This window comes from Enhydra lutris, unplaced genomic scaffold, assembly GCF_002288905.1.
Source record: "Enhydra lutris kenyoni isolate GAN:26980312 unplaced genomic scaffold, ASM228890v2 scaffoldscaffold5, whole genome shotgun sequence".
Taxonomy (NCBI): domain Eukaryota; kingdom Metazoa; phylum Chordata; class Mammalia; order Carnivora; family Mustelidae; genus Enhydra; species Enhydra lutris.
The window spans coordinates 19,360,201-19,375,338 of NW_019154089.1; the positions used below are offsets into that span (position 1 = coordinate 19,360,201).

Genomic DNA, 15,138 nt, shown 5'->3' on the forward strand with positions numbered 1-15,138 from the left:
CACATGGTACCTTCAGGACAACCAAGTCGTGGGGTCCATCTTGCAGAGTGGTCCCATCTTCCTTCATCAACTTCACATAGGACATGGCAAAGTTCTTTTCTCCTTTATCTTTAGCTAGAAATAGCATTATGAGGTCAGGAAAAAAAAAATGACACATGGGCCACCCAGTTATCCCACTCCACTCCCCTTAGGGGAGCTTCAGAGGTGCCTTTTGGTCAGGTACTCACATTCCAGGGATGACCGATGCCGAAACATGAATCTCAGATGGATCCTCTGCATGTCTTCGATAGGGACAGCCACCTTGGTAGGCAGAAACCAGAGCTCAGAAGACAATGAGTTAAACAGCCCTCCCCTATCCAGCCCACCCACACCCACCAAAGGCAGTCCGACCATTTAACTGAGAGAGCTGCATGCTGATTTATTACCCATCCATCAAGCCTGATGAACTGTAAATAAATTACATAAGAACTAGCTATGAAGAGAAAATAAAGTACCAAATGTAATCCATTTGGCAAATTGCATTCCTAGCCAATGAAAAGAGGTCTGTAAATTACAGTGGGTTAAAATGAATCTCCCCAAATTGATATAAAAGTCACATAACTTTAGCACAGGGTTTGATGCACTGCAAACTGCACGATGCACATTTTCTTTACACAGTCCAGGAGTTCTGGCAAGTGCAGCAGGGCTTAGCAAATTAACCACGGTCATTAGGGGGTATGCTCGAAGACCCTTGTTCATGCAAATTCGTAAAAATGCTTGAATCCAATAATATTTGGGAAAATCCTAGGGCTCATTCCCATCCTTGGCAGGAGAGATACCCAGATGCTTTTACCTCTGAAGACACTGAGCCAAATCACTCAGTCCTCCGTCACCCCTGTCTCACTGTCCAGCGGGTGGTATGTTGCACCCTAAATGGAGACACGTCCACCCTGGCTAGGATTGCCCAACTCCTGACACCTCCCAGCTGTTTCTGCAATGGGTGATTCAAGCCAAAGCAGAGAAGCTTAGCTACCTGTGAGGAAACCACCTTGATCTTTAAGAGGGACAAGTTTACACAGAATCGGTGACTATTAAATAAAGTCAAACAGATGTATACTTTGGGGGCACTTTCTGCTCCAGAGAATGAACTCTGAGCCTGAAGAGGTCCACCATTTATGACTTCAGACAGAACAAAGGAACTGAGAGCCTCCTGGGCGACTGCAGTTCGATTCATTCTTTCATTGTGAATCAAATGGCCACCGCAAGCCCGTCACAGGAAACGCTGGCCTTGCTGAGGCGAAGCAGAGGACCCGCAACGCCAAAGCTCATGTTTCACATGGAAAGACACATATTTTAACAACCATGTGACAAGGGCTAGCAAAGAGAAATAATTAGAGTACAAGAGAACACAGAAAAGAGGAAACCAACTTGATCCAATAGCTTTCTGACCCCAAAGTTGGGCAGGTCATTTTGAAAAGAGTGAGTGCAGGGAGACACACTGAGGAAAATGGGAATATAGGTGACCAGGCAAGAACCACTGAGGTTTGGACAGCTGTGTCGGAAAAGGAAGTTATGTGAACATCTTGTGTTTGGGTTCAGAGCACGGGGTGAATAAAGACTGCTACTAATTACAAGGCAGAGATAGTCGAAGCTGCGTTCAAGCTTCACTGTTCACTGAATTAATTCCAAACTCCTCTTCCAATGTACGATATTCCCTTCTGCTTCATGTGACAATCTGGTAATACGGATATTTGTGATTAATGCCACTTTTGTCTCAGGCACCCTCCCAAGACAGTGTCTTTCAGGCATTAAGTGGTCTCTTATAGTCTCACGTTCACTTGCAAGCTCTGTCGCTCCTCACTGCTGAGTGGAATGACACAGCTTGGCGGGCTGGGCACTGTGAGCAACAAGACCATCTGACAATCCCATCATGGCTGATTCTGGGTCAGTGAAGGGGATCAGGAGGTCAGGGTACTCGCCACCATTTCCACTGCCTGACACACCACTGAACATATACTAGGATATTGCTTCAAATTAGAATGGTGTCTCAGAGCCCCTAGATACATGTTTGCTATTATTATTATTATTATTATTACCTTGACTGTTTCCATCCACCGTGGCTGTTTGACTTGATAGTACACAACGGACCGATATTCATTCATGGGCTTATCCCCAGCTCCCACGCAAATTGCATTCTGACCCAAGGAAACAAAAAAGAGAGAAAGAAAAAACACTACAGAATTGCCATTTTTTGTGCTTGGACACTATTGGTCCTGAGGCCAACACTGGCCTCAAGGGTGGGAAAACCCTCCCTTCACCAACCCTTCTGCCAGGTACCCTTCTACATTACAGATTTATACATGAACATCCCTGGCCCCAGGAGTGACAGCTGTTTAATTACAGAAATTCTATTACTTGCATTCTGGAAACCATTGGAGCGCACCAGGCACTGACGTGACTGCCTTATTGTAAATGGTAACCAGCCTTAGAGTTACTGCATGCTGCCAGTCTTATTAATACTATTTGTTTCTTAAATCTGAATGTGCACAAAGTTTACAAACAGGCTCAGCGCAGTCAAGCAGCAGCTCACTTTGATGGATTCTGATGCTAACAGGGAAGCTGGGTGAGAGGAGGGAGCCTGGGCTGCCGACAGGTACAGGGACAGAGGGGCCTGGGGGAGCCCTACTGTTACCAAGCATCTTCTGGTATCAGGCCCATGCCAAGCACTGGGATATGGACATGAGTCAGATATTAAGCCTGACATGAGAGTTCATAGTTTTGGGGAGGGATCATTAGATAAGCAGACAAGTCACTGAACAACACAATGTGACAGCAGGGAACATATGTCTTTTTACTACAGTGGGACACAGAGAAGGGATCCTTAAGTGCAGCCTGAGGATTCAGGGAAGATTTCTTGGAGGTGAGGACAGTTGAGGATCTTGAAGGACGATTCCAAGTTGGCTTTCAGCCAAAAAAGTGGGCAAGATGTTCCAAGCAGGGAATGAGCACAGAGCAAGCATACCTTAGTATTCCAAGTATAGGGCATTTGCTGTTTGCCATAAACACCCTCAGAGTAATAAGGAAAATTATCTTTTAATAGGGTCTGTCGGCCCCTGATTCTATCTCTTTCTGTTAATTCTTGTGGTTTGGCCCCCAAACAGGATCTAAATAGGGTCTCCCAGGAAAGGCCTAAGAATTTTACCTCCAGTCTCTAGTTAGGGACATGAGGTTTGGTTTTGGAGCCCCTGGCCCCCATATTGCAAAACTATGTGCCTCCGGGCATTTTTAGGATGACAGACTCCTTGACGTTTACCAGATTCCAGCAGATTCACCAATGGATCCTTGATACCACCACCCCCACGCCCACCACCATGAGATTAAATGACCAAAGCCAGCCACATACAAGCATTCTAGGACCCCCCATAAGAAAAGCTAACTTGTGGGAAAGAGAATTCTTCCCCTCTCATTGGAATTCTCCTTCTTTCCTTCCAAGCTGTAGGGCAAGAATGACTGATGGTACTCGGAGTCAAATTGAGTCCATTTCAAAATAAGGATATAGCATCCTTTCAGAATTAACCTCTAAAAAAAAAAAACAAAACAAAGAATTGCAGTGTCTGGGTGGTTCAGTTGGTTAAGCACCTGTCTTTGGCTCATATCATGATCCCAGGGTCCTGGGATTGAGCCCCAAGTTGGGCTCCTCCTTCTCCTTCTGCCTGACGCTCGCTCTGCTTATGTGCTCTCTCTCTCTCTCTTTCTCTCTCTGTCAAATAAATAAATAAAATCTTTACTTACAAAATAAATTAATTAAATTAAATTAAAAAAAAAACAAGAATAACCAGTGAACTAAAAATGGAGAAAAACAATCTCTTGGTTTTCAATGAGATGAAGTTTTTTAGAAATTTTTGAGGCCTGAACTATAAACATGCTTTCAAACTTGGTTTAACTATTTAGAGACTGCTTTTTGTTGAGCAATATGCTGAGCCCTTTACATGTACAATCTCACTTAATCCAATCCTCACAAACACCACCAAGGATCACCACTATTATCCCCATTTCAAAACTGAGTAAACTGAGGCCCTGAGAGGTTAAGTCACTTGCCCAGAAAGATAGCAGAGCTGGCATATGTCTAAGACCCGCTATCTCTCTGTCCAATGTTCCTTTCACAACAACCTAGATGCTCTCCAGCCTCCCAAGATTTATATCAAGTGACATTTATGGGTTTAGAGTTTCTGTAACTCCAGTGAATCCCATGTAGCTTATAAAATTTGAGAATACACATATATCTCTGGTAAAAGTAAAATTGCTATATGGCAGGCAACCAACTCCCACAGAACTATTTTGGTGATGAAAATTTTTGATTGCCTGAGGCTTTAGAAAAAAGATCCAGTATTACTCTGAGGAGGACCTAAGACCCTCCCTTCAACATGCCAGAGTTAAAAATTGAATGTTTTCACATGTGTTGAGAATCATGACCAGGGACTGAGCCTAATTTTAGAGAAAATATGAATTTATATATGTCTCAAGTAAACCTGTTTAATAATTTTACCCATTGCCCACCCCAAGACCCCCAATTAACAGTAAGAATTCCTAGTTGGTTTCAGATTGTCTGAAGCAGGAATCAGGAAAGCCTAGAGGCTTTAATGCTGACTTGGTGGACACACTTTAGCAGCAGGGAAAATCAGCCTCCTCACACAGGCCCTGTGTACCTGGTGGTAATCACCAGAGGAACAAATGACCCCATGGATGCAAATGCACTTTAAGAGCCTGAGTGTCCTACACCTATAAGGCCACATCCCAGGAAGATGCCATCTATAAGGCAAGAATAAAGGCAGAATACTACCATTCCTTTCTAGTAATACTGGTCAATTTTAATGAACACCTATTGTGTAGATCATCTCATCTGAAGTTCACAAAAGCAAGGTGCAAATGCCAGTCTCCTATTCAGACTGAAAACTGTAGGCATAGAGACATTACACAATTTATTCAAGGTCCTTCTGCTAACCAGGCTGCACTAGGAATCGAACTTGGCTGCCTGGCCCCAGAGTCCATGGTCTTAAGCACTCTAATATCCTGTCCTCCATGCCCTGCCTCTACCCACGTAAGCTAGCTGGTCTCAGAAGAGCAGAGGTTTCTAGGCCTGGCATCAGAGCCTTCTCACTTCCCCTTAAACTTGTTTCAGGCATCTGTCCACATCAGATTGCCTATTTGACTGCCTGGGTTCCTGCCCGGTTGCTCTGCCTTCTCTAAATATTACCCCTCCTTCCTGTTTCCTAGTATTTACTGCAAACCAGGTGCTTTACTGGTACCATTTTGTTTAACTTGCAACCCCGAGAGGGTTGCAAGAGTAGGAGATGATGATTCCTCTTTTACAGACAAATAAAACTTGCCCAAGATTACACAGGTACTAGGAAGGGAGGTTGGGATTTAAACCTGATCTATTTGATCCCAGAGCCCACACCATTAGCTTCTCTGCTGTGGCCCCTCCTGAAAAAGTTCACTGAGACCCCAAAGTGAGCCAAGGGCAAGTGTAACCTACTCTGTCCTCTGGCCCTGCTCCTCCAAAAGCAGTGTGTGCCTGTAACAAGAAAAGAACTAGATATTCCTAAAGGAGACTATTCCCACAGGAACCCACCAGTATCAAATGTTTGAGTGTGCTGCCTGACACTTAATTAGGCAGTAATATTTATTTCTGCAAATAAAGAAAGAACAGCCTCCCACAGGCTTCCTTAGCAATTTTCAATAGTCAGTCAACTGAACTCCCCCATAACTTGCCTAATAGAGGAAACTGCAAATTACCACCATGCCCCATAGTTACCTCTTCATTTCAGTCCCCAGAATACCTGCTTATATATTCATCTTTGAAGAGTGTGTCTGCTTAGCCTGGTAGGGTGTGACTGGAAAGGGTGACAGAGGGGTGGAAGGAAGAATGGTTCAGAAGCAAGATAAGACGCCTGCCTTCCTGGTAACTGTTCCTTCCAATTTGTCCTTCAGCAATACCGAAGGCAAGCGTATCAGTGTTTTCAAAAATGAAGCTGAGGTTTAAAAGTCCTCCAACAGGTAGTTGGATAAAAATAACTTCAAAGCAATGGTCTATACCTTCGTGAAATGCAATTTCCCTTTCAGATAAAAACCTCTGCTCTTCCTTTGTGTTCCTTTGAGCAAAGTGTCTCTCACTTATTTTACTTTTCAGAATCCAACAAAGAGAGGATGAGTTAAACCCTTGGATTTTTGCTCAACCAGATAGTAATTAAGGGGGCCAGTCTTTACCAACAAAAAGACAACAGGATTTTTTTAAATTCAAAAAATAATTACGAATCTTCCCAGGATTTGATAGAAGTGATTATTAGCTTCATTTTTGAAATGAGAAATAAGTTGGGGGATTTTTTTAAATGGATGGGCATCCCCATGAACTATTTAAGAGGGCCTGAAACCTGGACTCAAACTCCATTTCTGCCACATACTAACTTTATGACCTTGGAAAAGTTGTTTCACTTGAACGTTTAGTTTCACCCTCTGTAAAAATGGGAATAATAATGGTAACACCGTACTTATCCCAGTGCCTGGCACATAGCATTTCCTCTGTGAATGCTAGTTATGTTCTTAGGTAGAGGGTAGCAAAATCTGTCTGAGCCCTGCCCCAAGGCTAGAGCAGATGATTTATCAATATTCACCACCCTCCACCCCACTGTGCTATCTAATCACCTGCTGTGGCCTAAGCGGAATCTTTGCCCATGCTGAAACTGCTACGGAGAGCTGATTTTATTTTCAGCTCAGTACTCCAAAAGGAGAAATTGAGAAGCAGAACCCTCCCACACACTGGACACAATTGCTGACAACCTTAAAGGAAATATAAGTAAATAAATGTAAACACACATGAGAAATATTGTATAGGACATATGCTGTATAAATATTTATAGCAATGTGATTTGCATTCTTGAATATACGGTGTTGGCCCTCTGGAGACCAATTTACGAATAAGGCTTTCCACCAGAATTTCTAGCTGGGCACTAGGGAGTTGGATTAAGTGTTGGGAATGTCTGTTTTGAGGCCATCCTGAGTCTCCACCCCAGCCCAAGGCTCTGTATTGATCCCTTTTCTTGCCAGGGATTTTGTCTGAATAAACCAGCTCAGATTTCAATGAGAACAACATTTTAACAACAAAAAGCTGACCTGTGAGCTGAACCCAAGCAGAAAGAAAAGAAAAGAGAGAAAGAGGAAAAAGAAAAAGAAGGGATCATGAAAGGAGAGAAGCAGACATTGAAACATTGCTTTGATGTAAAGAGAAAATGGCACAAGGTCTTACTATGGGCCAGTGTAAAAACCAAGCTCTAAAGGTGTAGATCACATTACTCAAGGCCATCCCGAAGGCACCTGACATTTAGGGAGCAGACCAGGATGGGAAAAGCAAATCTTGGTGAGCAGAAGCCCTCAAGGCAGCCGGGGCACTCAGAGCAGCAACAGGGCCCCTTACAGGCAGTGTTTTGCCATCCTCCGCGCACACACACATGATCACTTCCACATTCCTCTGCGTGGTTTTGTTGTACTTGTCAAAGTCGCCTTGTGAGAGAGTGATGTAGATGTCGTTCCTGACATCCCCTGCAGGCAGAGGAGAGAGAGACAAGAGTTGGCATGTCTCTACACCCAGGAGAGACACTGACTAGAAGGCACAGGGGCGGGGGTGGGAAGGCAAGTGCCCCGCCTTGACGTCTGCTAATGAAACTAACATCAGACACGTTTCAAAAAAGTGTTGTTTCCTCATCAGGGAGGCTAGAGAAGGAGGTAACAAGAGGAAGGAGGAACATTAGGACATCAGTTGCAAAAGGTAGGTAGGATGGTCAAAATTGGCTCTCTTCTTCTCATCATTAAAATTACTGAATTTCCGTCCTCTAGTGACACCTTCTGGGAAGGCAAAGGAAAGCTCCTTGGCCCATGATGAATAACAACCACAGTCCACAGTTGCAGCCCCAGATCCTTCACTGTGCTGACGCAGGTAGGGTGACTTTTCACGAGTCCAAGGACACGGGGTCAGGAAGAGGTCCGGAGGGTCTTCAGGAATGGGGGCAGTAAGATTAGAAAACCCCACAGGGGAAAGCACGGGGAAGTGCCGTGTCAGGTAAAGCACAGGCCCCCAGTGGACCACCATACATTGTTGAAAGGAGTGAGTCAGCGAGAGCAGTGGTGGATGCAAGTCTAAGACAGGTTTAAGATAAAAAGGGAAGTTTCAAAATAGTGTTATTATATAATATCATTTGCTTTTCTTTTACTATATACATGTTTAGACTATTTTAATAGTGGTTACTTCTGGAGACAAAATTTGAGGGAGCTTTTAATGTTTCACTTTTTACCTTTTCGTGCTATTTGAACATTTTACAACAGGCATAGTGTCCCGTGGTAATAAAAAATATATATATATAGTTTAAAAATTTAAGAGAATGACAATATTCTCCCCAAAAGAATAGAATTATTCTATGTGTAGTGAAGTAGGAAGGATGTCTATGATAAATTAAGTGATGAACCAAGTGGCAGAACCCTATATAAAGCATATAAAGTAATGTTATATAAGGCATATGAAGTGTGATCCCATCTGTGAGGTGAAAAAAAGTGCATGTGTATATATTTATGTGCCTATGTTTTTTATGTGACTATAGGGAAGATTATTGGATATACAATAATCATTTTCAGTGGTTACCTTCAGGGAGAGAAATAGAAAAAATGCAGTTGAAAAGGAAGGAGTTGACTTTTTGAAAAGAAAATAGTTGTGACAAGCCAGATCAACCCCTGCCCCACGGGAAGGCTAGACCTGGCATGATGATCTCTGGGAAGCCCAGCTTCCTGGCCACCACAGTGGTCCTGTCCACCAGATGTGGGTAGTCCTTGCGGATCTGAATGATGTCACCCACAAGCATCTTCATGGTCACCCAGAGGCCTGGAAGGGAATGATCACCATGAAAAGCCAACTTCAAGGTGTGCTCATGCTCACCCTCCCACCATCTTTCCCTTTGGGCTCTTTCTGGAGGAGACTGCTGGAAGCAGAGAAACAATCACAGATGTAGTGACCCAACACAGGAGGAGGCAGAAGGTAGAAAGCAGAGGGGCTCTGGGGCCAGGTATCTATGGGTTTGAATGCCACTCGCTACTTCCAGCAGCGTCAGCTTCTGTCAAATTCCCCCACGCAGGCTTTGTGGAGTGAGGTGGATACCACCTATCTCACAAGACTGTGGAAAGAGTTCAGTCAAATAAGGAGGTCTATGAAGGTGCCTGACACATAGGAGCTGTGCTTTGGGCACATTCAGATTCAGGAGATGTGGCTTCCATTTCCATAGATAACATGCTCCCATTTTTCACAGTGGTCTGTCTGGAAGGAAGACTATATTTCCCAGGTTTTACAATTTTGATCTGTTTTCCAAAGAATCAAGAGCTCCCAAGCCAGAACCCAGCCCACTCGGCACATTGTGGTACTGTACCTTGCCCTCCACTGTCTCCTTTGGAGGCTGTGACTTTGCTCAGCAGGCTGTGAAGGAAGTCATTCTCAGCTGTCACTCTGGGAAGGAAAAGAAAGCACAAAATTCTTGCATGGTACTCTTATGGGTTCCCTATCTTGAGGTCCACGTGCTCCACCAAGTTACCAGTGTCCCCATATACCTTAGGTGAAAAGTGAGCCTGCCCAAGCCAGCTCAGATAACATATGTGCCGTCAAGAAATAGATTTCTCGGGCGCCTGGGTGGCTCAGTGGGTTAAGCCGCTGCCTTCTGCTCAGGTCATGATCTCAGGATCCTGGGATCGAGTCCTGCATCGGGCTCTCTGCTGAGCAGGGAGCTTGCTTCCCTCTCTCTCTGCCTGCCTCTCTGCCTACTTGTAATCTCTGTCTGTCAAATAAATAAGTAAAATCTTAAAGAAAAAAAAAAAGAAATAGATTTCTCTTTTTCACAAACCAACATGGCTGTGAGATCTGGGAATGTTATTGCTACAAGTAGAGGTGCTCTCTCTCTCTCTCTCTATATATATATATATATATGACTCTTAGAAAAGAAGGATTCCTAAGCCCTCAAAAGGAACATCTATTCAGCAAGATGGCAAAGACTAGCTGTTCCTGCTCAGTCCTAATCACATACCTTAACTAGAGTCACAAACTTCATTACCAGTGGCAAAATTCCATTCTCCTTGGACATCCTTGGTGTAACAAAGTGAGGACAACATTCTCAAACACAGGGTCCTGCTTCCTCACAGACTCTTTTTTAGAGCAGGAAAAGAACATTTACCCTCCTCACTACCCTCCTCTGAAATCACGAATATTTCTATCAGTGAGAACCAGGTAACAATTCCCTGTTATAGGTTCCTGGTAAGCTGTTCCTTCACAGAGTTGTGGTTCCTTATTACTTGTAGTTAATGCATCAGTCTTTTGTTATCTGCTTAATTCCCCATCTAAACATAAGCTCCACAAAGACAGGGTCATGTCTATCTTGTTGACCATTTCATGCCTGGTGCCTAGCACAGTGCCCAGCCCTCTGCCAGCTTTCAATCAAACTCTGTTGAATAAATAACATCTGATGAATGAATGGGTGAAAATCTGGCTGGTTTCAAGTGCCTTAGCACTGAGATCATCATTCTCTTCCTGTCCTCCTCTTGGGAGGCTCCACAGGGCTATCACCAACTCAGGGAATCAGTGCACCTTGCTTTTGAGCGGCCCTCAATGAGAAAGGGTGTGGTTTAAGAAAAGAGAAAGGAATGGGAAATCTCTCACGGGTGAAAAGGAATGAAGTGCTGCTTTTCTTCATCACTCTCTGCTTTCCCCTTGATGATGTCTGTTATGTCCATAACTAAACACAAACAAACAAACAAAGAGAAAAATCTATTAATGACTTATGCCCTCCTGCTTCCAGGAAACCATGTCAATGGGATGAGATGTAGTACTAGAGGCTGGATCAGGAAGTCTAAAAAGACAAGCAAGACAGCAGCAGGCAATACACAGACAGCAAGGGTTCATAACATGCAAGTTCATAACATGCAAGTAAGTAAGTAATAAACAACTAAGTTTGGATTTGACATATATGTACTGGACGTCTACCATGCCTACAAAATCCAAACACAGTGACTCCCTGTAGGACCTGAGAATCTAATGAAATCTCCTTACCCCCTTTTCATAAACATGCTCATATGCACAGACACATGCCTATAGGATGCTTGAACCCTGCAATTCCAGAGGGATCCTGAATCCTCTGGAACTTCTCCTTAAATTAGCCACTAAATGTCCATAAAACAAAGGTGAAGAACTGCATTAGAGAGGGGATTATAGAAACTGTTGTGAGGGCAGGAGAGAACCATGGAGAAAAGCTGATCAGATATAGCCCAAATCCTAGTAGTATGAAATATCTCAAACTCTCCAGGCCCTGGTCAGGGAGCCATTAAAACCATGGGGATAATAATTTTTTTTGGCAGGGGGCAGCAAAGCAAGGTTTATTGAGCAATAGCAAAGTGATAGTACAAAGCTCCTGAGGAGGGAGGGGACCCAAGAACGTTGCCCCATTGGGGTAATAATCTACCAGTGACCACATCTAGCTATGTGAATTTAACCAGTATCCCTTCTCTCTGATAAACAGACACCCCTCACCCATCTCAGTGAGCATGGTTTGGGAGGAACAATCTCCCTCTGGCTCCAGAGTTGTTCATAGGACTTGGCCAATCAGAGGACCACATACCCCTGCTCAAAATAACTGCTTAGGGGATGAGCACATGGCCTATGTTCATGTTCCTGGGGCTTCTACTAAAACTCATGGGAAAGGGGTGCTTTCTTTCCCCTGGATTACTAAACTGGTAGACTCAAGCTTGGAATAGCTGGCCCACATTTTGCCAGCTAATTGGACAGTCATCTTCAGAATAAGCCAGCAAGAGGACAGAGTGAGATATAAATTTGAGTTCTTGGATCCAGCTATGCCTGAAGCAATCTATGCCTGAACTTTTCAGTTACACCAGGATTGTTGTCACCTGAAATCAAAGGAGAGCAGACTAGAGCTGGGGACAAAGGCACACTCTGAGGTAAGACTGAAGGACCCTTCCTATCTTAACAGGGACATTGTGATGCCAGGAGTATTCCTTATATAGAATCAGCATTTCAGAGCAGGGCACAGACCAATCAAGTCAAAGTCTGTCATTTTGTAGATAATGAAACTAAGGCCCTGGGGAAAATGCTTGCCCAAGGTCACCTAGTTAGCTAGCTAGCTACAATGCCTGATTAAAAAACCATTTGGCTCATTATAAGCTAACTTGTCCACCCAGCCACTTTGCACGCAGTGCTAAGGGACTAGTTGGAAAGCCAGGTGGTTTGTGAATACAGACAGATCAGTATCCTTAAAGGAAAAACATGAAACAGTGGGTTTATATATGATATAGAGGAATTATAAATGGTATACGACTAAAATACATATTTTAATAAAAAGAAATAAAACTGGCATATCAAATTGCTGTTTCCACAGGTCTTCAACTGGTCTTTTAAGAAAAAAAGGTCCTTTAATTTTAAGTGGGCTAATTAAAAGAAAATAGGTAAATAACAATGCGAGTTCTAGTTAAATAACAAAACCCATAAAAGTGGGACAAGAATGATAAAGTCTTGGAAACCCCAAGAGAGAGAACTAAGGCTTGGAGAAAAATGCGGAGGTGAGGCTGCTCAGAAGCAACCTCATTTGGTCACACGGACTCTCCAAACGTCCACTTCCATCTGGAATTTAGATGTGTGGCCAGTGACTCATTCTGTGTAACTGCATTTCCTGTCCTCGATATTTTTTTTTAAAATGATTTGCTCCTCATAATTAGATCCCACTCGTACTGTTCTTCCTTCCTTACCACACTGGGGAGCAAGGGCGCCAACTGCTCAGACGGCACCATGCTCCCAGCACTCTGCTGCAGACACAAGGAATCCATTATTCACCACCTTCATCATAAATCTGGCCTTAGTCACCAATTATTTTGATTTAGTCACCAGAAATGTAGGTATTAGGAGCTGTCTGGTATAAATTGGGGAAGGGGGCGGGAAAGAGGAGAGAGAAAGAAATAATCTTAAAAATTCAGACAAATAAAATATGCACTTCGATAAAAGTTAATAGTGTGTAGTGTGTCCTTACCTGCCACCCCAAAGGGTCGCCTTAGTCCCTGTGTGCACTTTTTTGTATTCGTATCCTTGAGATCCATCTTCCCAACTCGGACTATTTGACAAATCAAGTAAATTTTATCCCTGTTGAGGTCTTTGTTTCCGAGATCCTACAGAGCAGGAAATGAATAGTTACACACGATGGATGTGCCTAAAGAATTAGAAAAGGAAGCCCACTAATAGTAAATTGTGGGGGGATGTATTTAGCACCTAATGTACACGGACCAATCATACAATTAGTCCTGGGAAAGGTAGAAAACAAGACGATCATACCCATTTCATAGATAAGAAAGGTGAGTTTTAGAAAGGAAATGGACTGACAGGTCCCTGGTGTTCAACCCCAATTCTTCCATTTCAAACCAATAGGGAGAGAAGGATAGAAGTACAATATCAGTTATGCAGGTGGCATGTCCTATATGTCAGCTGATGGATCCAAAATAGCATTTGACACGGATGACTTCATCCGTCTGACCACTGCTCATCACCACTGAGGGAGAAAGCAAAAGGAAGAGGGTACAATCCCAACGGTTATCATTGCCTGAGCACCTGGTGTATGGATATCACTCAGGAGTGGGTTGGTGTGGCACCAAACAATCCAAGCATCTCAGAGCTTAGAGACAACAGAAGTTTACTTCTAGCTCAGGCTACCTGCCCAATGCAGATGGCTGGGGGCTCCGCTCATCTCCCTACGCTGGGCTCCTAGCTGACAGATGACCCATCTCATCACAACACATGCTTCCACTGTCCTCACAGCAGGAGAAGGGAAGGCGGCAAATCACTTACAGGCCCTTAAATCTTCCACACATCACTTGGGCTTGCATTTCAATAACCAAAGCAAGGCAGGTGGTTGCAGCTAACTTCAAGGGGGACAGCAGAGTGCACTCCAGTATGTGCCTTGAAGAAGAACACTGACATGGTGAACTACACTAACATGTCATGCACTGTGCCAAGTTTCTCATAAGCCACTGTCTTATTTGATCCTCAACAACTCTCTGAAGTAGATAGTACTACTGCACCCCTATTTTACAGATGGAAACACTGAGACACAAAGAAGACAAGGGGTTTCCCTGCGGTCATGATCTTAGTCCTTGGAGACACTATACAGTCATTCTAAGACCAAAGTCTATAAACCAAACCACCACAACATATCTCTCTCACCATCAGAAAGATACAGCAGAGGGAAAGCCAACCAGACCACCTCAGCATCTGACTGTCCTGCTCAAATCTAAAAGCTTCGGTGTTCTTGGGACTGTCTTCCAGCTGGGTTAAGAAAAAAAGAACATCAAGGCATGTTGTTGGCATCAGAGTAGGAAATCCTGGACCTGCCCTCACTCAGGAATAGTTACTTTTCCTCCAAATTAATCCTCATATAGTCATAGCACTGGGAATAGCCTGTCAGCTCACATAAGAGTCAGGGCCCAGGCAAAGCAGCCACTCCCACTCTCTCATTGTGGCTGGTGTGGAAAGAAGAGCATGGGGGTATGATCTGGAAACAAATCATGGCCCCAGTGTTGTCCACATCTTTCTGCTTGGGGTCTCCAATGGTTACATTTTATGCATCAACTTGGCTAGGTTATAGTGCTTAGTTGTTTAGCCAAACACTAGTCTAGATGTTGCTTGAAAGTATTTTGTAAGTCAGATTAACATCTATAATCAATTGACTTAAGTCAAGGAGATATGCTTCCATAATGTAGATATGCCTCATCCAATCAGCTGAAGGTCTTGAGACCTCATTCACTGTTGTACCTCCAGCACCCAAACCTGAGGCTTCCCAATGAAGCAGAAATTCTGCCTCCAGAAGCAGTATAGAAAACCTGCCTGAGTTTCAGGCTCCTGGCCAGCCATACAGGTTTCAAGTTTGCCAGTCCCCACAATCATGGAGGCCAAATCTTTAGAATAAGTCTATCTATATAACCTGTTGGTTCAGGTTCTCTGGAGAACTACTGGCTGATACAAGGGTTGTCCTTTCACTAGCTGAGGAAATGGACATCTGCTTCTCTACTCTCCAAAATCTCCCT

General features: G+C 43.7%; 1 protein-coding gene across 1 annotated transcript in view; it reads right to left on the reverse strand.

Annotated features, from left to right (window-relative positions):
* The window catches only part of LOC111140871 (dedicator of cytokinesis 2), a 406,275-nt gene that overhangs the window by 336,637 nt on the left and 54,500 nt on the right, over positions 1 to 15,138 (reverse strand). The window contains exons 10-17 of the mRNA XM_022493104.1: positions 13,095 to 13,230; positions 10,721 to 10,796; positions 9,444 to 9,520; positions 8,780 to 8,905; positions 7,451 to 7,575; positions 2,076 to 2,174; positions 228 to 300; positions 11 to 114 (exon numbers count right to left, since the gene is read on the reverse strand). Of these exons, the coding sequence (XP_022348812.1) occupies positions 11 to 114; positions 228 to 300; positions 2,076 to 2,174; positions 7,451 to 7,575; positions 8,780 to 8,905; positions 9,444 to 9,520; positions 10,721 to 10,796; positions 13,095 to 13,230 (816 nt within the window). The remainder of the gene's footprint in view (positions 1 to 10; positions 115 to 227; positions 301 to 2,075; positions 2,175 to 7,450; positions 7,576 to 8,779; positions 8,906 to 9,443; positions 9,521 to 10,720; positions 10,797 to 13,094; positions 13,231 to 15,138) is intronic.